The sequence below is a fragment of the Hippocampus bargibanti genome, linkage group LG10, assembly GCF_051943395.1.
Source record: "Hippocampus bargibanti isolate YZ-2025 linkage group LG10, ASM5194339v1, whole genome shotgun sequence".
NCBI lineage: Eukaryota > Metazoa > Chordata > Actinopteri > Syngnathiformes > Syngnathidae > Hippocampus > Hippocampus bargibanti.
The window spans coordinates 21750501-21776933 of NC_142743.1; the positions used below are offsets into that span (position 1 = coordinate 21750501).

General features: G+C 41.2%; 3 protein-coding genes and 1 non-coding gene across 11 annotated transcripts in view; 2 read left to right on the forward strand and 2 right to left on the reverse strand.

Moving 5' to 3' along the window:
- LOC148892913 (nucleosome-remodeling factor subunit BPTF-like) overlaps positions 1-12662 on the forward strand; it is a 39371-nt gene extending 26709 nt beyond the window's left edge. For 3 of the 4 annotated variants that reach the window (XM_089005742.1, XM_089005744.1, XM_089005745.1), the window contains exons 27-35: positions 22-183; positions 1033-1115; positions 4479-4704; positions 4812-5143; positions 6027-6200; positions 6334-6526; positions 7493-7577; positions 9042-9228; positions 12240-12662. In XM_089005742.1, coding sequence (XP_088861868.1) covers positions 22-183; positions 1033-1115; positions 4479-4704; positions 4812-5143; positions 6027-6200; positions 6334-6526; positions 7493-7577; positions 9042-9228; positions 12240-12276 — 1479 coding nt within the window. In that variant the 3' untranslated portion in view covers positions 12277-12662. The other variant, XM_089005743.1, reaches the window with a different exon arrangement.
- Positions 12663-16438: 3776 nt separating this feature from the next.
- Positions 16439-22458, reverse strand: LOC148892914 (UPF0450 protein C17orf58 homolog). The gene is made up of 5 exons (XM_089006220.1): positions 22324-22458; positions 21310-21939; positions 19843-19929; positions 19572-19763; positions 16439-18440 (listed from the first exon to the last, which is right to left on the reverse strand). The coding sequence occupies exons 1-5, from the start codon at positions 22391-22393 to the stop codon at positions 18253-18255; spliced, it is 1167 nt and encodes a 388-aa protein (XP_088862346.1). The 5' UTR covers positions 22394-22458; the 3' UTR covers positions 16439-18252.
- Positions 22459-24049: 1591 nt separating this feature from the next.
- trnar-ccg (transfer RNA arginine (anticodon CCG)) lies at positions 24050-24122 on the reverse strand. Its single transcript has one exon. It is a non-coding gene; the product is annotated as a tRNA-Arg (tRNA).
- Positions 24123-25358: 1236 nt separating this feature from the next.
- The window catches only part of LOC148892916 (E3 ubiquitin-protein ligase SMURF2-like), a 37519-nt gene continuing 36444 nt past the window's right edge, over positions 25359-26433 (forward strand). For all 5 annotated transcript variants that reach the window (XR_016116128.1, XM_089005409.1, XM_089005410.1 and 2 more), the window contains exon 1: positions 25359-25747. Coding sequence is in view for 4 of the 5 variants with exons in the window: in XM_089005409.1 (XP_088861535.1) it covers positions 25696-25747 (52 nt within the window). In the remaining variant the exon portion in view is untranslated. The remainder of the gene's footprint in view (positions 25748-26433) is intronic.

The window sequence follows — 26433 nt, forward strand, 5'->3', positions numbered from 1 at the left end:
TCACAATCGTTGTCCTTGCAGATGGGGAACGTTGTGACCATCCAGGCTGCTTCCGTACAGGAGCAGCTGCAGAGGATACAGCAGCTCCGAGAGCAGCAACAGCAGAAGAAGAAACAAGCTGCAGAAGCCAAGAAAGAGCAAGCCCTCAATTCGGTTAGCCAGAAAGACATCATTCAGAAACAGGTGTGGGCTCAGGAAGACATCACAACCATGCAACTTCATTATACCGAAACTGAGCTATGAATATTCATGATAATTTGGCATGGAAATACGGACGATATTAGTCACAAGACCTTGCGAGTGTTACATGTGAAACTTAGTTGAACCGATTTTTTTGAAGTTTTTCATTGAGCTAAAAACAGGCATTGACGACAAGACAGTTCCACATATCAGAATCAGAATCATCTTTATTGCCAAGTATGTAGGACACACAAGGAATTTGTTTCCGGTAGAACACGCTGCACTAGTATCGTCGTCAAAAAAACTGCTAAGTGGCACTATACAGTTCCATTTTGGCTACTGTTGAAGAGTTCAAAGAGTTAATGGCTTGGGGGAAGAAGCTGTTTAAATGTCTGCTGGATTTGGTGTGCATGGATCGGTAGCGCCTGCCTGAGGGGAGTAGTTGGAAAAGGTGGTGGGCAGGGTGCGGAGGGTCCAGTAGGATTTTCCGCGCCCTTGTTCGGATTCTTGCAGTGTGCAAGTCCTCGAGAGTGGGTTAGGATAGCATATGTGGATTAGCATATGTTGTGCATGCATTACAATTTTACATTAATGCACAACGAACATAGATAGTAGAACTAAATATAAAACCACTTTGGTTTTACAAAGTTATTGTTACAGATTATTACACATAATTGCATATTAAAACCTGTATGCCAGTAAATCGTACAATCGCTCTTGCTTAATTGAACCTTTTTGAGAACCTTGAAAACGGACTGCCTTCCAATACAGTATTAATTTAATTCGCATGGGTAAGGTACTACTGGATATCCATGTCCTTCCAAAAATAATTCAATAAACTCTCTTTCCTAGGTTGTGATGAAGCAGAATGCATTAATTGAATATCTGAAGCAGAAGAAGACTCTGACACCTGAGGAGAGAGAAGAGAATCAGAGGTTCGCTGTTTTTGTGTGCAGTTGTGTTGTGTGTTTGTGCGTATGTGTCCCTTCTATTGGTCAGATCAACAATGTGTTGATTCTAAGCGCAGCACAGGGAATATAAGAGTGTGCAACTATGAACAGCTGCATGGCCACCGTGTAACCCAACTAGTGACGATACAATGGCTAATCGGTTCATTCATGCGTTTTAATAGTAGTTGCCTCTCTCGCTCTTTTAATTAGTACAAGTGAATAACATCACTATGCCTTCTCTCTTAAAGGACGACCGACACCTTTGGACAAGTTGTGTCCATAATTTGTAAAATCACTTCAAATGACTTCTACTGAGCGTATTTGACAAAGATTCCACCGCATATAGCTATATTTTACGTTTTAAGACTCGCGGTGAATATTCAGGAAGTCTTGTTTTCGAGTTGATGACGAGTCTTCGCGTCACGTCACTGAAGGAATGCCCCTGACTGAGAAAGAACTTGCAGCAGTCCTTCCTTCACGTCAATGCATTTTGCGGTACCTTGTTTGGTCTGAAAACTTTGTGTTGATGCCGAGATTAGAAGGAAAACACATGAATAACGTGATGGTGAATCCTTGTGTGTTGTGACAAACATTTTGAGCCCATGTATTCTTATTACACACGGAGCTTTGTCGCCATCTTCTTCCTGTTTTGGGTGTGACATTGCCTCAAAATGACACGGTATAAATTCTTTAATCGATTGCAAACATGTATGCTTTCCTCTTCAGAACTATTCGATTCATATTCATAACTGGATGAGTAACAAGAAAGCATCTTCTCCGAATCTGAAGCCATTGTTTTGATTCTCGAGCAAGGCAAGACGTCTTGGTGTGACACCACGAACAAGGGGGCGGGACCTTCTGAAACTGGCCACTTCCGGGTTCATTTTTTTGGGACACTTTAAGTCATTTTTATTGGTGTTTTGCATTTGACTAAAAATATCACACTGCGTGTTTTGATGCTATAAAACGTTTTTCTGATGTCAGTTAGGAAACAAAACAGTGATGTCGGTTGCCCTTTAAATGTTGCAGTAGCCAGAGTGTAGTTTCTTTTGGACCGTCCAGAGAGAGAACGTAATGTCAACATGTTCTCTTCACCTTCCCGTCCTCTATGTTCACGTTGTAGATAGATGATGCCTTGACCGTTCGCTGACTCTGACACACACGTGTTTGTGTCAACACTGTGTCCATTCACACAAACCCGAAACACCAAAGTCAGACTAGCGTGACTTCGACCCAACAGCGCCTTTGGCATTCCGTTTCTGCTTGTTTTCCATCCGTTTTCCTTGTTTCCGCGTCACCTCTTTGGGCTTTTCCTGCAAAACATTTGAGAAATCACTGCATTACTCAGACAGTCACACATGAGCTGTTTTTTTTAAATAAATACATACATACAGTGTTCCAAATGATTATGTACAAACACTGAAAAACAAATAGGCCTCTATGGTGACCAGCCAGCGCCCTTATAGATCCTTTTAAGGTTGTTCCACAAATTCTCAAAAGAATTGAGGTCAGTGGATGGAGGTGGCCACACGGTCAGCCTTCCCGACCCCCTGTTCCTTGCCCCTTTTTAATCCCCCAAACAATTAAAGCTTCAATCATGTCTTTTCCTGCATTGGTTGGTGCATTGTCTTGCGTGAGTTACAAACTCCACTTATTTTGTCTGTCATTTTGAAACTTTTAGACACCCTAAAAGGGATTAGGGCTCATTCTCTACGATTCCAGCCCAAAAGGTCACTCTGCCAACACCTGACAGTCCTGTTAAGGACATGATGCCCACCCCTCAATCAATCAGAAGTCCATTTGTCTTGACCCTTCAGTAACCTCAATGGATAAATCAATGTATACAACAGTTTGAACATTTACATATACAGTGAGACCTCAACTTACGAACTTAATTGGTTCCCAGACAGAGTGTGTAAGGCGTGTGTATCTCAAAAAAAAATTCCCATAGGAAACCATTAAAATGGGATTAATCCGTTCCCGGGTTTCCATAAAATATACTTTTCAACTAAATAAGCCTTAAAACTACACACAACATACCTGATTCTATGTATAATAAATGTGCTATTGTATTGTAATGAAAGAAATACACTGCATTGTATCATAAAGTCACTTTAGTTACATTTGTGATGGTCATTTATGGCTTGATGGAATGGCGTTGGAGGTCAAAGGGAATTGCTGTTTGGAAAGAGAGGCGCATTACATGACGACTGTAATTAAAGAAATAAACTGCTGTAAAATAAAGTTTTATTTACCTTTTTGATGGTCGTTGATGGCTTATGGAAGGAGAGTCACCTTCCATAAGGACTGTTGGTAACTTAACCTCTGGTGCTGTTCGGTCGTGTGCTTCCGCCGAAGATCACTCCGCCAGCCGTGGTGGGTGTGTATTATGAAAATTGCAGCGTGTGTGTTTGTGGCCTGTCTTTGACCCTGTCAGCCACGGGTGTGTTTGTATGCCGTTCACACAAACGCTTAGCTGGCAAGGCGCTATGTTGCTCACTGAAAGCGGCAATTTTTTTCTCCTAGCCGTGAATGTCGCAGACACGGGTGAACGAACAAATGACACAGTCATATATTAGCCACATTTACTGTCATCCTGGATCAATTTTCAACTCAATATGTTTAAGTGTGTCTCTTTTTTCATATAAGGAAGGCAACTTCCAAAAACTTAACCCTGATTGGACCTTGAAACCTTGAATTATCCTTCTGCAAAACCCATCATTTCCCATGTTTGCCTTCTAGTTCTCATCTCCCAGCATGTCTCTCAACTCCACCCCCATACTCGTCAAACATCAATAAACAGAACATCTCAAAACTCACTTGACATCTGTTCATCCAACAGCCGAAAAGCATCACTCACACAGATAATGGTCAGCGCCCTTTGAAAGGCTTCATTGTTGGTGTTTTCTTTTCCAGGCTTGTCTTGTCTTGTCCATTGTTTTCTGTAATTTTCTGTAGAATTACCATTTTTTTTTTCATAAGAATTGTGGTAGCCATTTTAATAACCATAACATTTAAGAAGCCTAAAAGCCTTCATTTTTTTCAATAGCTAACCAAGGGCCTTGTAATCCAATGCCTTCTACTGTATTTGGAAAAAGTTTCAAAACTATGTCATTCATTGGAGGTGCGCCATATAGTCCGCATAATACAATAAATTGTTGGAACAAACAAACAAACAAAAAAATACAGTTTCATTGAGCCTTTCCTGTGTAGACTTTTTTCATATCAATTATTGATAGACATGAGCTAGTCTACGGCATATCATCTTCTGCCTACTGTTGTTTGTCGATTTATAATCCACCACAAACATTTGAGAGGGATCATATTCTGCTGTGTGTTTTCGTACAGGATGATTGTCTGCAATCAGGTCATGAAGTTCCTCCTGGACCGCATAGACAGAGATGAGAGGCAGGAGGCCAAGAGGAAGAAGAAGGAGGAAGTTTTGGAGTCTAAGAAGAGATTGGCAAACGCCAACAAGCTCGCGTCGCTTCTTTACCGCCACAAAGAGATACTGAAGAATGATATCTTGAAGAAACGAGTGCTTCTTGATCAGGAGCTCCATCTAGAGGCCCAGGTATACAGCAGACCTGTGAAATTGAAACATGGCTGGATATATTTGTTTGCCCAAACACTTCCTGCTCAATGATCTTGTTATATCTTATGTTACGTTTTTCTCTTCAGGAGGAGCTAAAGAAAGACCTATGGCGAATGCGGAGAGAGAAGGAGAGAGTAGCAGCGCAGAAGGCTGCCCAAGTTGCCACCGCCGCCGCCGCCACTTCCACCTCTCACAACCAGCCACAACATCCTCAAGCCCGTGTGCATAACATAACCACTCAGCAGCACGACGTCACCGCCGTCCTCCCCACACACAAAAGGAAACGTGAAGAGGAGAGGGAGGGTCTAACGTCAGCTAAGTCCAAGAAAAAGAAGATGATCTCCACCACCAGTTGCAAAGACACCAAGAAGGACACCAAACTCTACTGTATCTGCAAGACGCCCTATGATGAAACCAAGTATGAGAGAGCCAAGTTTTTGGTTTATGATCCCCAGAGGATAAAAAAATAGAATAATAATACAATGAGACCTCAACTTACGAACTTATTTTTTTCCCAGACAGAGTGTGTAAGGAGAAAAGTGTGTATCTCAAAAACATTTTCCCATAGGAAACCATTAAAATGGGAATAATCCGTTCCCGGGTTTCCATAAAATATACTTTTCAACTAAATAAGCCTTAAAACTACACACAACATACCTTATTCTATGTATAATAAATGTGCTATTATATTGTAATGAAAGAAATACACTGCATTGTATCATAAAGTCACTTTATTTACATTTGTGATGGTCATTTATGGCTTGATGGAATGGCGTTGGAGGTGAAAGGGAATTGCAGTTTGGAAAGAGAGGCACATTACATGAGGACTGCAATTAAAGAAATAAACTGTGCTGTAAAATAAAGTTTTATTTACCCTTTTGATGGTCGTTGATGGCTTATGGAAGGAGAGTCACCTTCCATAAGGACTGTTGGTGCTGTTCGTTCGTGTGCTTCCGCCGAAGATCACTCCGCCAGCCGTGGTGGGTGTGTATTATGAAAATAGTGCTTATTATAAGGTTTAATTTTCAGAAATTTGACGTTTGTAAGACGAAAAGTTTGTAAGATAAGGTGTTTGTAAGTTGAGGTCTCACTGTACTGCGTATAGAGCGAAAAATAAACCTCAATAAGGGACGTGGCAGGGAGGGTTACTATATTATAAAAAAATGGATTCCTAATCAGCCTGATCAAACACCATTTTGATTTTTAAATCTGTTAGCACATCCTTGTAGGTACAATTTATTTTTAATCTGCAAAAATATCATTAGCATTTCTACAGCGTTAACTTCATCCTGGTTCTGAAGGTTCTACATTGGCTGTGACCTGTGCACCAACTGGTATCACGGCGAATGTGTGGGAATCACGGAGAAAGCTGCCAAGGATATGGACGACTATATATGTTTGGAATGTAAACAGGGCCGAAAGAGCACCAAGGAGGAGCTCTACTGCATTTGTCAAACACCGTACGATGAATCACAGTAAGTATCGTTCTCACTTTTGACCAAAGCATGTTTTAATGCTGCCACCACTCGAGGACCATGATGCTTCAGGACAACTACTGTCCCCTGTGTTGTTTAAAAACATCACTTGCTTCCCCCCGCCCACTCTTAGGTTCTATATTGGTTGCGACCGGTGTCAGAACTGGTACCACGGTCGCTGTGTGGGCATCCTGCAGAGCGAAGCGAACCACATAGACGAATATGTATGCCCGCAATGCCAGTCGACAGAGGATGCGATGACGGTCCTCACGCCGCTCACTGAAAAAGACTATGAAGGCCTCCGGAGAATCCTGCGCTCCTTAACGGTGAGTGGGACACAAACGGTCCAAAAGTCACAAGACTTCCTGAATAATTGTCCGGAGGCCTCAGTTATCCTTTAAAGGACAACCGACATCACTTTTTTGTTTCCTAACTGACATCAGAAAAACGTTTTATAGCATCTAAAATACCTAAAACACGCAGTATGATATTTTTAGTCAAATGCAAAACACCAATAAAAATGACTTAAAAGTGTCCAAAATCTGCAAAAAAATTGAGCTGATATGATTCAAATAGTTCTGAAGAGGAAAGCATACATGTTTGCAATCGATTAAAGAATTTATTCCGTGCCATTTTTGGGGCAACCTTGGGGAGAAATGTCTCACCCAAAAAGAGGCAGAAAATGGTGATCTCTTGTAGACATGACAGTGTATTGCGTTTCCCCAGGCTGATAAATTCCTTATATGGAGCTTGGACGCCCTCTTCTGGCGCAACATGAGGTTTTCCGACCAAACAAGCATTGACGTGATGGAGGGCCTGCTACAATGTGTCCTTTTTTTTCGGTCAGGGGCGTTCCTTCAGTGACGTCACGTACGAACTCGTCACCAACTCAAAAAGAAGACTTCCGGAATATTCAGCACGACTCTTAAAACGTAAAATATAGCTATATGCGGTGGAATCTTTGTAAAATACGCTCAGTAGAAGTCATTTGAAGCCATTTTACAAATTATGGACACAACTTGTCCGGAGACGTCGGTTGTCCTTTAAAGGTCCAAACACACCCACTCAATGCCCCTCCTGAGTGGAGCAGCAATCAAACAAAAGCATTCTTTGTTAACCCGATCTTATGGCTGGCCGTTTTTATTCCCTAGTATGTTCTCTCCTCCTGGTGTTCCTCCGACACTCCTCATCTCCTTTCGTAGGGCGCATCACTGTTGACCTACATGTTTGCACTGTCACTTTCACAGACTGATTTTAGATTTCTCAAATATCTTTCTCGTTTTCCTTTGTAGGCACACAAAATGGCGTGGCCATTCCTCGAGCCAGTCGATACAAGCGACGCCCCTGACTACTATAAAGTTATCAAGGAACCAATGGGTGAGTGAATGTTCACGTATGTTCTGAGAAAGTGGTTATTGATCCTTTTTTTCATATGTATCTATAAATCCGTTTTTTTATTCCTTGACCGGCTTTGAATTTTACCCCACACAATCATGTAAAATCCATTGTTTTTTTATTTTTCAAAGCCAAATACCATCAGTGAAGTCTCATTAGTCAATACAGTGATACCTCATCTTACGAACTTAGTTGGTTCCCAGAAAGTGTGTGTAAGACTAAAAGTGTGTCTCCCAAACATTAATTTCCCATAGGAAACCATTAAAAATCAGAATAATCCGTTTCCATGTCCCCATAAAACATAATTTTCTACTAAATAAGCCGTAAAACTACATAAAATATACCTTATTTTATGTATAATAAATATGCTATTGTATTGTAATTAAAGAAATAAACTGTAGTGTATAATAAAGTCGTTTTATTTACATTTGTAATGGCCGTTGATGCAGTTGCCTCTTGATGATATCCGAGTGAAGTTGCTGTGCTTTCTCGGTGATAATACTCTCACACTGTCTCCTACTAGCTTTTTTTCATCAATCCAAATCAACAGAAGTTTTTCAACCTCCTCTATTGCCTGAGACCGTTGCTTAAACAACACAGAAACACCCTGAGCCACACTTAGCAATGGTCGACTTAGCATACTGGGACGTTAAGTCACACAAACGCACACCTTGTTTGTGTTTTTTTACGATCTCCTTCTCCTGCCCGACTGTAATTTTTTTTTGTCCTCGTTGGCTTAACACGAGCCTGTGGTGGGGTCTTTTTCGGTCCCACAATAGCAAAAGTACTCCACTCGATAGCAAACCACGTCTCGTTTGTGTTTTTCGATCTTTTCACTTGTTTCATTCACTAAGTTCTTTATAGTGTTTTGAAAAATGACACACAGTCTGACTAACGGAAACATTCAAAGCTCGAGCTGCCCGGAGGCCTGCAGAGAGGAAGTTCTGCATCTCAAATCAAACCAGCCATGTAAATGTGAGACTTGCGTCAACGGGGTCTTTTTGAACGTTTGCACAAACAAAACTGTTAATGAGTTGGCCTGGATCTGCCAGACTGCCGGTGGAAAAGAAACTACCCTCCCACACACACACTTTGCTCCTGTAAGTCCAGCCACCACAAGAAAAAGACCCTGTTAGTTGGCCCGTCGAGTCTGACGTTCAGGTCTCTGATGATCTGATGATGAAGAAGAAGGAGGTCCTTTGATATTTGCTCAAAGTCGCATGCCACTGGATTCCTGGATGGGTGGTTTGGGGTTCTCGAGGTTACCACGTCTGATGTGTTTGAAGCACAGCCGCGAAGCCGTTTCACCCGCCCACGTGATATATGAAGCCAATTAGCATGCTACTTTTTTTTTTTTTTTTAAACTATCCCCATCATGCACTCCACGTCCAAAAATCACATTGAGGCCTGCGGCCGTCCGTGTGTGTTCAATGTTCTTTTTCTTAGATCTTTCCACCATGGAGGAGAGGCTACAGAAGCGCAAGTATGTCAGGCTAACGGACTTTGTAGCGGACATGACCAAAATCTTCGACAACTGCCGCTATTACAACCCCAGCGACTCGCCCTTCTACCAGTGTGCCGAGGTTCTGGAGAGCTTCTTTGTGCAGAAGCTCAAAGGCTTCAAAGCCAGCAGGTAGGTAGCAAGGTGACACCTGATTCTACCAGACCTAAGCAATAAAACATCACCCCACTGAAGCCTTTCTCGCTTTTTCATCTGTGCCATCATCTTCTATCTTGCTTGTGCATGCAGTCGGTTTTTTCTTTGTTTTTGTTTTAAAGAACAACCGACACCATTTTTTTGTTTCCTAACTGACATCAGAAAAACGTAATACCCAAAACACGCAGGCTGATATTTTTAGTGAAATGCAAAACACCAATAAAAATGACTTAAAGTGTCCTAAAACTGCTACAAAATGAGCTCAAAAACTGGGGAGATTCAGAAAGTCCCGCCCCCTTGTTCGTGACATCACTATTGGTCACACACTGCCTTGCTCCAGAATCAAAACAATGGCTTCAGAGAGTTCAGATTCAGAGAAGATGCTTTCTTGTTACTCATCTAGTTATGAATGAAGTCCTTCCGTATAAATACGAGCTGTCTGGACTCCGATGTAGCGCACAGATATTGCACAAAATGGCGCACAAGCTCCGTTAGAAACGGGCTGATTTGTCTGCTGGGGTTTTGTGTAAACTTACATTTTCTTTATGCGTGTTACCGCAATAGGCTGCGATTCACCATGGCGTTATTTATGTAGTTTTCCTTCTAATTTTGCGATCAACATAAAGTTTTCAGACCAAACAAAGTACCGCAAAATGCATTGTGTGTCGCTTTCTCGGTCAGGGGCGTTCCTTACGTGACGTGACGTCAGGAATCGTCATCAACTCAAAAACAAGACTTCCTGAATATTCAGCGTGAGTCTTAAATGGTAAAATAGAGCTATAAGCGAAGGAATCTTTGTAAAATACGCTCAGTAGAAGTCATTTGAAGTGATTTTACAAATTATGGAGGCGTCGGTTGTCCTTTAACTCACGTTTCAGTGTGGGCGAGGAAAGGAAATGAAGAGTAGATCAAAAAGAAATGCTAATCAACTATTTAAAAAAAAGAGAATGCACATGATCCGGGTCTTTCCAAGAATCGATACTGAAGAGCACCTTAACGACTATGCAGCTTGTGTATTTTATTTTCTACTTCTTTCATTCCTTTCATCTTCCTTTCATAACTTTGCTGCTGTGAAATGTACATTTCTCCACTTCGAGACTAATCAAGGTAAATCCAATCCAAATGCTGCCCCCTCATGCAAGGGATGAAGCATGAAATATAATAAGAATAATACATTTCATTTATAAGCGCCTTTCAAAACTCTCAAGGACACTTTACAGTCGTCACATGATATTTTTTTCTGCGGGTGAGCAGTGGCAGCCACACGCGCCAGCGTTCACTCAACCCGGAAGTAACATGAGAATTCTTTCCCAGACCTCGTTTATAACGCGCACCCAAACTTTGAGTTCTTTTTTACGTAGAAAGTTTTGCGTGTTATACTCGAATAAATACAGTATTTGAAGATTGGAAAACAGTATTTTTGAGTTGCAATGTTCTTCAGCCGCATGTATTTACTCCCTCCATTGTCTCTTTCTGTGTCTCTTTTTCAGATTGTGATGTCAAACTCCTGGGTGCCAGGGTCAATCTAAAACAAAAACAGACTCATAAAATTCACGGTTGCTGTTTTTCTTTTTTAAACTGATATAAAACAGCAATAAAATGACAAAAGCTTCATATTACCTGATCCCCACATTTGAGGAACGGCAGCCATGTTGGGAACATACACAAAGAGAGCTGTATTTAATGTACTGTACCTTCACAAAACTGACTCATATTTTTAAGTTGGATACAACATGAAATATAAGCTTAAATGGTCTCTCTTTGTAATTTCAAAGTTAATTTATATATTTTTTAATTTGATCAGGCAATTGGAGCCCAACACGCTGCCGCAAGACATTTTACCTCATGTCGTAGTCACCCAATGATTTAAAGGACAACCGACACAACTTGTTTTGTTTCCTAACTGACATCAGAAAAACGTTTTCATAGCATTTAAAATACCCAAAGCACGCAGTATGATATTTTAGTCAAATGCAAAACACCAATAAAAATGACTTAAAGTGTGCTAAATCTCCCAAAAAAAATGGACACCGGAAGTGTCCCGTTTCAGAAGGTCCCGCCCCCTTGTTCGTGGTGTCACCCCAAGACGTCTTGCCTTGCTCGAGAATCAAAACAATGGCTCAGATTCGGGGAAGATGCTTTCTTGTTACGCATCCAGTTATGAATATGATTCAAATAGTTCTGAAGAGGAAAGCATACATGTTTGCAATCGATTAAAGAATTTATTCCGTGCCATTTTGAGGCAACATGGGGGGGGGAAATGTAGCACCAAAAAGAGGCAGAAAATAGCGACAAAGCTCCGAGGAAATGGGCTGATTTATCTCCTGGGAATTTTTGTCAGCGAATATCAAATGGTTGTGCAACACACAACCATTCACCATCGCGTTATTTATTTTCCTTCTAATTTCGCCAGGAACACGAAGTTTTCAGACCAAAGTAGTACCGCAAAATGCATTGTGTGTCCTTTCTCGGTCAGGGGCGTTCCTTCCGTGACGTGACATCAGGAATCGTCACCAACTCAAAAACAAGACTTCCTGAATATTCAGCGTGAGTCTTAAAAAGTAAAATATAGCGATATGCGGTGGAATCTTTGTAAAGTACGCTCAGTAGAAGTCATTTGAAGCCATTTTACAAATTATGGACACAACTTGTCCGGAGCCGTCGGTTGTCCTTTAATTGTCTGTATGTTATTCTATGAAGTAATTATAGGCACTATAAAGACAGTTTCAAAAATATGTGCCGTTTTGTCCTTCCCAAAAGCGATTGTAGTCGCCATCCAATGACATTGGGCCCTACATCCCACTCTGTTTCACCAACATGGCTGTTTGGTCTGCATCAAAATGTCTGACCCACTGGCATCCAATACATGTTTTTTTTGTATTTTCACTAGTAAATATTTTTGTTATATTGTAAAGCTTTTAATAAAAAAAAACCCCAACTACAAATGAAACCACCCACTGTTTTTCCTCTCTTTGCCGTCTCTGTAGGTCTCATAACAACAAACTACAATCCGCAACCTCTTAGTGCTTAGTTCTAAAAGAATAAAAGTAGGATACAGATGACAGTTTGATTGATTAAACCTTCCACTCTACGAGTTGTGCTGTTTCGCATAAGCAGAGGTCACCCCTTGACGAAAAGCCTTCCTTCCCGCCCCTCAATTGGACAAACGCGACAGTGGTACCACTCCAAAAGGAAGGGAAGTGGACCATTGAGCCATCCGTGGTGCCAGCTGGACCTGGTGACAGAGGTTCCCGCCAAATGGAAACATCCAGATGACAAAGAAGTGAACCAGCCGGATACATCATTTAGGTTCTGTTTGCTTGCAGAAATGCGAATTCTATCAGTTCTCATGTTCTGATGAAAATTTAGACAGTAATAACAAAATGTGCAGCACATCGTTAGTTTTTTTTTTTTAATCACAGGTGTCAATCAATGCCAGGGGGCAAATCTGGCCCGGCACATTATTTTATGCAGCCCACAGAAGTAATTTAAGCATGTCAATACGTCTGTGTAAGCTCTCAACGCAATCGATTAAAGGAGTCCTCCCATACAATGCAATGACCCGACACGGAATGGTCGTGCCGGGAGTCCTTTTAACTGCCACTGATTGGAACGACCAGCACCTGTGCGGCTGCAGGTGGGGCCGACGGCGCTACCCGTTGGTCGCCAACCAGATCGTAACAATCACCAATTTACAGTGTACGTTTTTTGTTCAATTTTTTTCTCCAAATTCTCATCAAAGAAAACTCAACATGTAGCGCACAGGTGTCAAAGGCAAGGCCCGGGCGCCAAATCTGGTCCGCCATAACACATTTTTCGGCCCGCGAAAGCAAATCAAACTTGTGAAATTCCATGATGCTTGGTAAAATCCGAACCAAAATGTCATATTTTGGGATGTAAACCACAATATCAGTCATTATTCTTGGCTTTAGATTTGGAAACTAGTTATTCATTAATTTGTGTGCTCTATATGTAATATGTGGAGGGGATTAAACATTCTAATGGGTTCCCCAAATTCATAACGGCTCTCAAGAGGAAACCATAACTATAATGTGGCCCGGGGCAAAAAAAATGACTGACACCCCTGGTGTAGCATTTCACTAAAAGTAGCATCTTTCAAAGCAGAATTACCATTCTAGCACGTTGAGACCGTCCCTGCGCTTGGTTGACGAACCCAAATCCACACTTGGTTCAGGCTTGAAGTCCCTCGTTTAGTCGTCTAATTTTGGAATGCCTCCGAGCACCATCTTCATTGCGGTTTGGAACTTAATTGTTCACATTTTTGTCTCCCAATGTTTCACGTCCATCTAATAATCCTATTTGTGAATGTCTCTCTAAAAAAGCTTCATTGAAATTCCCTTCAAGGTCTCAAGCGACCCAATTGGTGCCACATGCTCCGACATTCCCGTCAATATTTTCTCTGCAGGATTAACATCATTACACTTAACTATTTTCGGAAAACAAACTTCCTCACTTCAGTCATTTGGGGGCGGGGGTGGGATTCCTTGTCCCCCCCCCCCTCCCCCCCAGTCGTTTTGTTGTGGTCAATCCGCATGTCATGCCTTTCCAACCACTGTCCGCTTCACTTCCTAAAACCTTCGCAGGAAGTTACAGAAAGTAGTGGGTAAAACTATTCGGGCCTTGGGAGAGGGTGGAATGAACCCGCATGTACTGGAAATGCATCCAAAGAAAGTTGTGTCCATCCTTTCTGCTGCATATTTCCCTGGGGTCAACTCGCATGTGTGTCTCCAAGCACTCCAGTAATTGGACTGTTGACATTTCCTCTCATAAGCTCAATTACACTGCGGTCTGTGGTTGCATGTCAGGGCAGAAAACAACAAGCTGGGGACCCAGTAGTCTTTCTGTCAAAATCCGGTAGTCTAGCTGCATTTACAGTGATACCTTGGCTTATGAACTTAATTGGTTCCCAGACAGAGTGTGTAAGGCGAAAAGTGTGTATCCCAAAAAATAATTTCCCATAGGAAACCATTAAAATGAGAATAATCCGTTCCCAGGTCCCCATAAAACATTATTTTCTACTTTCTAATTTTCTACGAGTCCAAATTTCACTGTTTTCTCTTCTTTGTTGACTCTCTCTCTGTTGTCTGCCTATCTCTTTAATGTTTAAACCCCCCTCACTGCTGTGTTCTTGTCCAATCACGTGGCTTTAACCGAAGACTAGGGGCGGGGAATAGAGGACAAAATGAGAATAATCCGTTCCCAGGTCCCCATAAAACATAATATTCTACTTTCTAATTATCTAAGCCTTAAAACTACACACAATATACCTTATTTTATGCATAATAAATGTACTATGATATTATAATTAAAGAAATAAACTGTACTGTATAATAAAGTCATTTTATTTACCTTTGTGATGGTCGTTGGTGGCTTGATGGAATGGAGTGGCCGGTTTCCTCAGCATTAAACACTTGATGAGGACCGTAACCTTCTTCTTTGACCATTTTGAGGAATGATCCCTTGTAGGTGCGAAAATTTTATCTAGTTCCCCATCAATTGTGTTCTGTTTAGCTGGGTTGATAGCTTGTTTGTGGAGCCTGATTGATGGGATATTTTAACCTCGCAGTCTACACTCCTTCTTTGTACGATCATAGTTGAAACTCTCACTGTCGTCTGCCTGTCTCTTTAATGTTTAAACCACCTCCCCTCACTGCTGGGTTCTTGACCAATCACGTGGCTTTAACTTTAAGACTGGAGGCGTGGAATAGAGGACACAAATAGTCGGCTGCCATTTTGTTGTTCGGAGAACCGTTCACGAACGATACATCACTCATTGTGGCAGCTCCGTGTGTATCCCAAAAAGTAGTTCGTATGCCAAGGTAAAATGTTCATGAATTTAACGTTCGTAAACCGAAATGTTCGTAAGCCAAGGGGTTCGTAAACCGAAGTATCACTGTATAAGGTATTGGAAGCTTGTCTTATTTGAACTGGCGGAGCAGTCACATGACTGAGAGTCAAACTTCCAATCTTTCCCCCGCTAAGTAATCGTCTGCTTACCAAATCTGTAGAATTTTAATCTTTCCACACTTTAAACCAGCAACTAAGCCCATTTGTATTTTTGAAACATATTTCCTCTTTAATTGCAGTGAACTCTACTGTTGATTTGTGAAGTTGCTCTTTATGTTTGAAAGTGGTAGAATGAAAGTGGGAAATTGTTGTAAAGAATGTTTTTTTTTGTAAGAAACCAACCGGCCCAGGATAATAATGAACCTCTATTGACATTGCATTTCTTGTATTATTTATTCGTCGCGACAAATGGTTCTCTCAAGTTTTTTTAAGAATGTTTAAAGAAATGTAACAGAAGAGGAAACAAATGCATTCTATGTTTTTAACAGATTTTAAAAGTCTTTTTTTTACTTGATAAGACATGACATTGTAGATAATAAAGAATTGTTTTTGGACACCTGTTGTCTATGGTGTTTCGTTGAATCAATGAGATGGGTTTTGAAGGTGGGAAGAGAATCGATGTTACGAATGTTGGGAGGAAGTGAGTTTCAGAGTTTGGGGGCAGAGCAGCTGAAAGCCCTGACCCCCATCGTGCTGAAATGGGCAGGGGGGGGCACATAGAGATGGAGGGACAAAGAGGATCTGCGGGAACGAGAGGGAATAGAAATTTGAAGAAGGTCAGATAGGTATGGAGGGGGCAAGGTTATGGATAGCTTTATATGTATAAAGAAAGTTGATTTTGTACCCTTGGATGCCACTAAAATGTTAGGTACCATCTCACTAAAAAAGCGAGATGGCTTAAAGCTCCAAGAGTGTTGGGTTTCTGAATGTTTCTCAGCTGGTTCGCTTGGTTCCCAGGCCGTGGAAGAAACATCTATCTTGGATCAGCGCTGGAGGGTTGTTGGTGGTGGTGGTGGTGGTGTATGATTGGTGGGTGGGGAGGTGCAGGAAACAGGAGCCCTCTGCACATCTTGGCCACCATCACAGTGGGAGAACATTCCTCATCAAGGGGTGTAGCGGAGAAAGAAAATAAGGAGTGAGGGGGGGGGGGTGGAATTTGCAGCTTACTTTCTGTGTAATTGCACCAAAGCCATATGGATGAAGTATGTGTTTGGTGGGGGGTGGGCGGCATATTGATCTTGTGGTCATTTCTCAGCATCCAGTCCAGCCTCTTTGTTTATTTGGCACTTTGCTGGATGGACGGAGTTGCCCAATAGTGTGAAAATGAAAGGTCATCGTGGGGAGTGTGATCAAAGGAGAGTTGGTGTGGGTGCGTCACACCGAGCTGGGCTGTTTAGATTCATGTTTTCATGCTTCAGGGGGAGGAATTGGAGCAAAGTTTCAACCTTACTCACAGTACAGTTTATTTCTTTAATTACAATACAACAGCACATTTATTATACATAAAATAAGGTCTATTTGTGTAGTTTTAAGGATTATTTAGTAGCAAATTATGTTTTATGGGGACCTGGGAATGGATTATTCTCATTTTAATGGCTTCTTATGGGAAATAAATATTTGGTAGATGAACTTTTCGCCTTAAACACACTTTCTGGGAACCAATTAAGTTCGTATGCTGAGGTATCAATGTAGAAATGGATGCTATGGTAGGAGTTTCAAGACGACCCCACTGTTGACACGGGAGCATACGTAGTGGAGATTCATTTGGGTTTTGGGGATGCTTTGGTAATACCAGAAGCCTTGACTGTGTATCTGAAGTCTACGCAAAAATTTGCAGGAGTAATGTAGGGATGGCCCAGTGGAGAAAGACTCAGTCAGAGGTCATGGATCAAAAAAAACGTGTGAATTGAATGAACACAACGAAGACAGATTTTTCATCTCATGTCTAAAAATTGGGTATTGTGGTTGTACTGAATTCCTTTAATGCCTTATTTTAGTCCATGTAACATCAAAAATTCATGTCCCGTTCAGCGATGACAATCACAGTTTGCATTCATAGCAATTAAAAGGCATTTCATACAATACAGTAGATCTACAGTAGCTGCCTAATACCAGTACAAAGCTATGAAATATTTGGATTACATGTTGTGTTTAGTTTCAAAGTTCCCTTCTGGATACGAGCCAATTTTATCCCCTTTTAGCTTCATGTACCAGCCATGAATTAATGAAGAGGTCAAGTGGTGTTTGAATATCTGTTATTTCGGGGCTAATGGGCTGCTCAACTCATGCTTTAAATAGTACGAAAGTATATCAGGGCAACAATTCAAAAGAACACGTTGGTATTTTTAGTTAAATGATGGATGGTGATAATGCACATCACAGGGTTCTATGGGAAAGAGAATCTGTTTACTTTTATCCATTTTCTGAACAAAGTTGTTTTCAGTAATATAAGTGTTTGAAATAACGTCTGCCAGGAGGCCCAGGGCGTACAACTTTTACGTCGGGCGTAAAACTTTCAAAACGTCTCAGCCCAGGTAGCCGACAACTTCTAGAAAAAAAAAAAGTGTTTTTTTTTTAATCAAACGTTTGCTTTATTCAATAAAGCAAACCGCTACGAGCCATGTGGACTCCTCTTTCTAAGCGCCTTTCAAAACTTTCAAGTACACGTTACAGTCACGGTACAGTCCGAAGCACGAAACAGGCTTCTGATTGGCTGCCGTGCCGAGTATGCAAATTTCCAATCGAACGTTCGATTGGCAATTTGCATACTCTGCACGGCAGCCAATCAGAAGCCTGTTTCGTGTCATTATACCGTGACACATACATACCTATGGACAATTTAGAGTCTTTGATGAACCAAACGTGCATGATTTTGGAATGTGGAAGGAAGCTGGAGTACCTGGATGGAGCCCACGTGAGCATTGGAAGACCACACAAAGTCCACACAGGAAGGCCAGAGCTGAGATTCGAACCCACAACCTTTCAACCGGTAGGCAAATTTGCTAATCGATACTCGTGTTGCTTCTTGACTTTCTTCTGGTGTAATAATACTCTGGGGTTATTTAGAAGCGATTCACGTAAAAATGCAGTGTCTCTTCCCTTGCGAGTCGGGCGACAGTCTCAGGTTTGAGTTCACCGACACTTAGAGCGGGTGGCCTCCAGGACCTTCTGGTGCTTCCGTTTGTTGAACCTTTTCACATAGTTGCTGCTTCTGAGGATACCGTCGCCTGGTTTCAGGCGACCCCCGAGCAGGTTCAGGAGGTCATTATGAAGATGCCGCCTTCGGTGGTGGATTTGGCCCATCACAATGTATCGGGTTCCTTGGAAACAAGAATGAATAGACTCAAAGACATGTTGTTGCACTAACCTTACGAATAAGATACCGCAACCATTTTTTAGCTGTTAACCGTTCACCGTTTCACCAGTACTCTACAGTGATACCTTGGCTTACGAACTTAATTGGTTCCCAGAAAGTGTGTTTAAGGTGAAAAGTGTGTATTCCAAACATTAATTTCCCATAGGAAACCATTAAAATGAGAATAATCCGTTTCCAGGTCCCCATAAAACATAATTTTCAAATAAATAAGCCTTAAAACTACACACAATATACCTTATTTTATGTATAATAAATGTGCTATGGTATTGTAATTAAAGAAATAAACTGTACTGTATAATAAAGTCATTTTATTTACCTTTGTGTTGGTCGTTGATGGCTTGATGGAATGGATAGCTTTTTGCATAAAGTGCCTCAAGGAGCTCTGGGTTGTACATTTTAGAAGTTGTGATATTGCAACAGCGACAGATGCAGGCAGACACACTAGAAACTTCATTAAGAGCTTGTTCCCTTGCGCGGGTTTTTTTGTGGAAGAAGAGAACTTGCCAGGAAACTACTTGTAAATATTTGTGATTCATTGATATAGTAATAATAATAATAATAATAGTAATACATTAGTAATAATAATAGTAATAATAGTAATACATCTCATTTATAAGCGCCTTTCAAAACACTCAGTCACTTTACATTCACAGGGCACGTTTTTTTACTGTGGGTGAGCAGCAGCAGCCACATGTGCTCAACCACATTCTCTCAACCTAGAATAACTCAGAGATAGAAAGCTAGCTAGTTAGCTAATGGATAGCTAGCTAGATACCTAATACATAGCTAGCTAGATAGCTAGATAACTAATAGACAGCCAGCTAGGTAGCTGGCGAGGTATCCAGCTAGATAGCCAGCTAGATAGCTAGCTAGATAGCCAGCCAGATAGCTAATAGACAGCAAATAGATAGATAGATAGCCAGCTAGATAGCTAATATACAGCAAATAGATAGATAGCTAGGTAGGTAGCCAGCAAGATAGTTTTCTTGCGCACTGTTACGGTTTACTTTGCTGGAATGAAAGTGAAATTACACAATATTAAGCACTTATTCTATTCCAAGCATCGAGCACATACCGAGTTTGATATCAGGACACGGTTTGCTGCACTTGTAAGTGTCCAGGATCAGAAGCCTCACTTTGAAGAAGAAGCTGTCAGGTGTGGCATAGAGGCGACTCATCTTGTAGAAGCCGTCGCTGCTCACCATCAAAGTAATGAGACGAATTCCTTTACGCACCACGTCGATGTCGTGCACGACTCCGTTGACAGCTGTTTTGGGCGGGGATCAAAATCACGGTATCGTAGTTATCGATATGTGATATTTGGATTGCTCAGCACGCATACTTACCAAACTCGCTGTAGCAATAATAATCCCTCTCATCCTTCTCCTTCCTGCACTCACTCATGCAGAAGGCATCATGGGTGATGTCGGACTCTGCGGGGAGTGAATGACACGTTTGAATGTTTGCGCTTGTCTAACGGATGTTAATAGAACCGCTATTTCTTCAGGTAATTAGAAAAAAATAATATTGGGTCTAAAATATCTTAAAAAAAAAGATGGTTGGTTAATGTGATATTCTGGCAGGAGAAGCAGTAGATCATTCCAAAATGCTGAATCTAATTGATGCGCTTTCAGTTTTTCATCCTTTCATTCATTTTCTATAACTCGTTGGGTTGTGCCCAGACAAAGTGACTTCGTGTTAAATTTTGACCTGGACTGTCCGCCAGCCACTCAACTATTCACAACTATGGAAAATGTTAAAGTACAACTGACACCATTTTTTTTTGTTTCTTATGAAGTTTCCATCAGAAAAACGTTTGTAGCATCTAAAGTACACAAAACACGCAGGCTGATATTTTTAGTCAAATGCAAAACAGCTATACAAATGACTTAAAGTGTCCCAAAACTACTTCAAAATGACGAGTTTCAGAAGGTTAAGGGGGCGGCCCCCCTTGTTCGTGATGTCACGCCAGGACGTCTTGCCTTCCTCTAGAATCAAAACAATGGCTTCAGATTCGGAGAATATGCTTTCTTGTTATTCATCCAGTTATGAATATGATTCAAATAGTTCTGAAGAGGAAAGCATACATGTTTGCAATCGATTAAAGAAGTCCTTCCGTATCATTTTGAGGCGTCTGTACTCCAATGTAACTCCCCGAAAATGCATAAGATGGCGCCCAAGCTCAATTGGAAATGATCTGATTTGTCTGCTGGAAATTTGTGTCAACTAGTATAAAATAGTAGTCTTGGTGCAACACACAACGATTCACCATCGCATTATTTATGTGTTTTCTTTCTAATTTTGCCATCAACACGAAGTTTTCAGACCAAACAAAGTACCCAAAATGCATTGTGTAGTCGCTTTCCTGGTCAGGGGCGTTCCTGACGTGACGTCACGTCAGGAATCGTCACCAACTCGAAAACAAGACTTCCGGAATATTCAGCGCGAGTCTTAAAACGTAAAATATAGCTAGATGCGGTGGAATCTTTGTAAAATACGCCCAGTAGAAGTCATTTGAAGTGATTTTACAAATGATGGACGCAACTTGTCCAAAGGTGTCGGTTGTCCTTCGCCAATTGACCTAACACATGTTTTTGGAATGTGGGAGGAAGCCATAAAGGAGCAAAGTCCAAAGGGGAAGGTTAGAGCTTATTTTGAAGGCAGTTGTCAAAACAAATTAACCTTGGTGGTAATCTTACACGTTTATAGAAATTGACATTGTGCAAACTGTAATCCCCAAAGGCAATTGGGAATGATTTAATTCCTAGAACCGTCATGTGGAAATGTTCCAAGAACAGGACAGAACAACTGACCTCGTCTGAGGATGTCAAATTGGTACAGGAGGCTGGAGGAGCGACGGTTAAAGGTGATAGGCGGCCGGCTGTTGTTTCGAGGCGGCGCTGCACCAATTCCGGTTTGGTAGAGACCGGCTTTCCCCGGGCGGTTCTCCTCTGGATCCAGGCGTCGATTGGAGGATTCTTTGCGAGGAGAAGGTCCCTGAGCAGGCTGTGCATGAGCAATGCTCCTGGACCTGGAGTTGGGATAACCCTCCGGGTCGGTGGGTAGAGGGGCTCTGACACCGCTTTGAGCGGTGCGGTTGGCGAGCGCAGCCGTCGACGCCGTCAGAGAAGGTTTGGGAAGGAGACCAGCTGTTTCTTCTCTGGTTTTATCCGTGTTCAGTTCCAGTAAGTGTTCACTCTTAGGGCCCCGCTTGCTCTTGTTGTGGGGACCATGATGGTGAGGGACGTGTGGTAGGTCATTGTGCTTTGGCCAGACAGCAGAAGGTAAAGGATGGAGGGAGAATTTGGACTCGCTGGTCCTGCTGCTCTTTTCTAGAAGTTCATTAATGGGCAGTGAAGGTTCTTTCACCATCAGCCTGGTTTGGTTGCTCTGTGTAGGGTCCACAAAACTGCTTGGAGCTTTCTCAATAATAGGATAAAACTCTGAAAGAAGAACGTAATCAGTTTGTTTCACAGCAATTATTTAGTCAAGTGTAAATTGGATGGATGGATGGATGGATGGATCGGAAGGTGTAGGTGTAGGTGGGTAGGTAGGTGGCTAGGTAGATGGGTAGGTAGATAGATGGGTAGATAGATGGATAGTAGGATGGATGGTTAGGTAGGTAGGTAGGTAGATAGAAAGATAGATAGATAGATAGATAGATAGATAGATAGATAGATAGATAGATTTTTTTGAGAAACCGACTGATTGAACTGAAAACAATATAAATAAAAATGCTACCATAAGATAACCTTTAAAAGGTGTGTTCCCCCCCCCCCCCCAAAAAAAAAAAAAAAAAAAAAAAAAAAAAACAAGTTTACACTTACCATTACCACGTTCCTGTGCCTTGTGAAGGCGGAGCACTAAGAAAAAAACAAACACATTAATCCTCATCATGGTTGGTTAATGTCGTGTTGGTTGAGACACACTGGAAAAGGTATATCCCCGAGCTGAGCCTACACTGACTTTTATACACCACTGGGAAGGGCCAACGGCACAAGGCGGGACATCCCACTCCCCGGCAAACACGCGCACACAGTGTGATGAAAACTACGACTCATGACACCCCTTTCCATTCATACGGGGATTCTTTTACAAACTACCTTTAAAGGACAATCGACAGCACTTTTTTGTTTCTTAACTGACATCAGAAAAAAACTTTTATAGCATCTAAAATACCCAAAACATGCAGTATGATATTTTTAGTCAAATTCAAAACACCAATAAAAATGACTTAGTGTCCAAAAAAATGAACCCGGAAGTGTCGAGTTTCAGAAAGTCCCGCCCCCTTGTTCGTGGCGTCACCCCAAGACGTCTTGCCTTGCTGTAGAATCAAAACAATGGCTTCAGATTTGGAGAATATGCTTTCTTGTTACACATCCAGTTATGAATATGATTCAAATAGTTTTGAAGAGGAAAGCATACATGTTTGCAATTGATTAAAGAATTTATTCCGTGTCATTTTGAGGCATCAGGGGTGGGAAATGTCGCACCCAAAAAAGGCAGAAAGTGGCGACAAAGCTCCAATTAAGGAATTAATCAGCCTGTGAAAACGGGCTGATTAATTCCTTACATGGCTTTGTCGCCCTCTTCTGCCTCTTTTTTGTCCTACACAAAGTTTTCAGACCAAAGTTCAGCAAAATGTATTGACGTGATGGAAGGACTGCTACAATGTGTCCTTTTTTCGGTCAGGGGCGTTCCTTCAGTGACGTCACATACGAACTCGTCACCAACTCAAAAACAAGACTTCCGGAATATTTTTAAAACGTAAAATATAGCTATATGCGGTGGAATCTTTGTAAAATACGCTCAGTAGAAGTCATTTGAAGCCATTTTACAAATTATGGACACAACTTGTTCAGAGACGTCGGTTGTCCTTTAAGAGGTAACCGCCTCTGCTGTGAATGACGAGGGTGTCGTTTTGGTAGTGGGTTCATTAACAAAAAGTGTTCCATAAAGTGATTGCGTGGTTTACACACACACACACACACACACACACACACACACACACACACACACACACACACACACACACACACACACACACACACACACACACACACACGCACGCACACATGCACACTGTGGGGGGAACAACTATTTCATCCAATGCTAATTTTTTAATGTTTTCCCACATACAAAGCACGTACATGTATGTAATTTGTATCAAAGAATCTGAAACAAAAATACAGAAATAACAATCAATGATTTATAAACAATTTGCATCTATTCATGCATGCGAATTCACACAATTTGCATCGCATCAGTATTTTATCACCCATCAGCGAGTAAATAATGGAGCTCTCTCTTGTTTCTATTTATAATTGTATTTTATTCATTGCATTATATTTGTGATTATATTTTATTTATTATAGTACCTATGCTTGTCTGTGACTGTTCAGTGTCATTGAGAGCTTTGAAATGCGCTTTAGATGTAATGTATTATTATTGAAACTTATGTTCTTGTTTCTAGAAAAAAAAACAGCACGTTGGTAGCTCACAAATTCAAGTCGAAGCGTTCTGAATTTGCGTCAAGAAGTCATCCCATAAAAACGACCCAGATGGGACTCGAACCCACAATCCCCAGCTCCGGAGGCTGATGCCTTATCCATTAGGCCACTGGGTCGTCATAGTACACCGATGGAAAATTCTTACTTTATATATACTAAAACACTACCGAATTACTATCATAATTTTGACTTTATATTTTAGTAATGCACCAAACAATCAACTGTACACTGATTTCTTTTGGTGACGTCGACCGCAGTGTAGATGAACTACTAGAAAAATAAAGGGACTGTCACTCAATGTCTCCGCTAGATGGGGCCATACACACTTAGTAAAATGTAGATGTTCGAATCAATTAAAATGAAACGCATCATACAGTTAGTTATTCACACGGTTTACCCTAACAAATATATATCTCTACATTCAATATAATTAATTTAAAATAATTTATATTCCTGGAAAATGCATTGAGACATGGTTTGTAGGGACGATTTTCACGTCTCTCACACACGACCAACTAGTGTTTACGTCTTTAGGTCGATGTGTAATTTCCAAATGTTTTTTTTTACATATCATCTTAAAATCTGAAGGTTGTGGGGGTTCTAGTTCAATGTATCCATCCATCATTTACCAGATATGCTTAACCTCATGAGTATGCCGGAGCATAACCCAGTCATATTTGGGGCAGTGGGCAGGGGACAACATGGTTGCCAGCCAATTGCAAAGCCCACAAATAAAAACAATTCACTCTGACAGTCAGACTAAAAGAGAGAGAGAATTGCTCAATTAGTTTACCGTGTATTTAATGGAATTTGGGAGGAGTACATGGATAACACCCATGCAGGAACGAGGAGAACATGCCATGTTCACACAGGAAGGCTGGAGACTAAAATTGAACCCCATTCCTCTGCACAATCAGAGGGACGTGCTAACCAGTCGTCCACAATACCAGACAATTGATGACTGATGGTAATTTCCTGCATCATTGGCACTAAAGCACCTTCTCACAATCTAGAGTTTGATTAAAATCCATCACCCACCCATCCACTCATCCATACAACCTAGCGTTTAATGATGAATTAATTAATTAATTAATGTTGATTTTTTTTTAAAGATCCTGATTTTGTCCAGAAATTGAAACTTTGTTTGGAATCATTTTAAAGTTAACCGTATTGCTGTTGTAACAGTATCATCCGATGTTTCAAAGTAAACGTAATAGCCCAGTTTAACCTAGTTTCCAAATTGCCCCATAAATACCAAACGTTCAAATTTATTTTGAAAAAATACCGGATGATGTTTTACCAAGTATACTTTACGTGCCTCTATCTGTCCTGCACGACACCACTCTCTCATTACGGAGCACTCGAGCCTCGTCGGTTCTTGTCCCAATGGCGGGCGAACCTTTCACTTGATTTGGTTTTTTTGTCCTTTCACTTTGCACGTGGCATGCACAGCATTTGGAAATGCTCTGACTGGCGTGTCTTTTTTTGCGTTAGGTTGACAATTTTCAGCCATGCGCTCGTTAGTGACGCCGTTCTGTCTAGTGTCCACAGGCCAGTGATGTGCTATGGTGATACAACAAGCTAATACGACGCTAACTGGGGGGGCTGATTTGGGAGACACATTTTGAAGACCTTAGCAAATGATTCGTACGCTGTGTTAATTTTCAAAACGCTGGAACACCGAAGGGGATGTCTAACCAAGGAGTTAGGAGGAATGGCCCAGTAAAGCTGAGGTTGACAGGTAAGCGATTTAAACCCTCCTCCCTCTCCCTTGTTTCTCCTGCACCGTCCGTGAAGCGTTAGCATGTTACACTAGCTAACGAATGATGGTGGTCAGCTGACGATGTGTAGCGCGTGGCATACATATTTATTATCTGCCTTTCACTTTTAGTCATTGAACGTCTCCTTGTGAACACGAATGCAGGCAGTGACGTTATCTAAATACTCGCGAGGAGCAAAAATTCACACGCTCGTTCTGTAAATAACCCAATGAATCTCTCACTCATCTTTAATGACGACAACAGGTTTGACAAAAGTAAAGCAAATAGCATGCAAATAGATAGAAACTTATGTGAATGTATATATTTCCTTAAGCAGGGGAGTATTTAGTTTTTTTGAGGGCTGAAGACAAACCTGGGACCTCCATCTCCAACTTAAATCGACAAAAGGCTTAATTTCAACTCAACACAAAGTTTTTAATGATAAATTCCTTAAAATCCCCCAGGAGAATTTACGATCACACCGATCAAGCATTTTTATTGATTATTTTATTTCATTTTTTGTTTTATTTCTAGGAGATTCGAGTAATGTTCATCATTTTTAATTTGCCCTGATTTCGAATCTTTTTTCATGCATCATCAAATAACAATGTTAAACAATATGATAATAATTTCCGGATAATGTAGCATGTTTATATGAATTCAGGGT

Bases quoted from the DNA above. Each gene is read 5' to 3' on its own strand.
- LOC148892914 (XM_089006220.1), bottom strand. From the start codon at position 22,393: ATGATGAGGATTAATGTGTTTGTTTTTTTCTTAGTGCTCCGCCTTCAC. The intron at 19,930-21,309 runs GTCAGTTGTTCT...CACTCCCCGCAG, and splicing joins ATTTGACATCCTCAGACGAG to AGTCCGACATCACCCATGAT. The intron at 19,764-19,842 runs GTAAGTATGCGT...CGCCCAAAACAG, and splicing joins TTATTGCTACAGCGAGTTTG to CTGTCAACGGAGTCGTGCAC.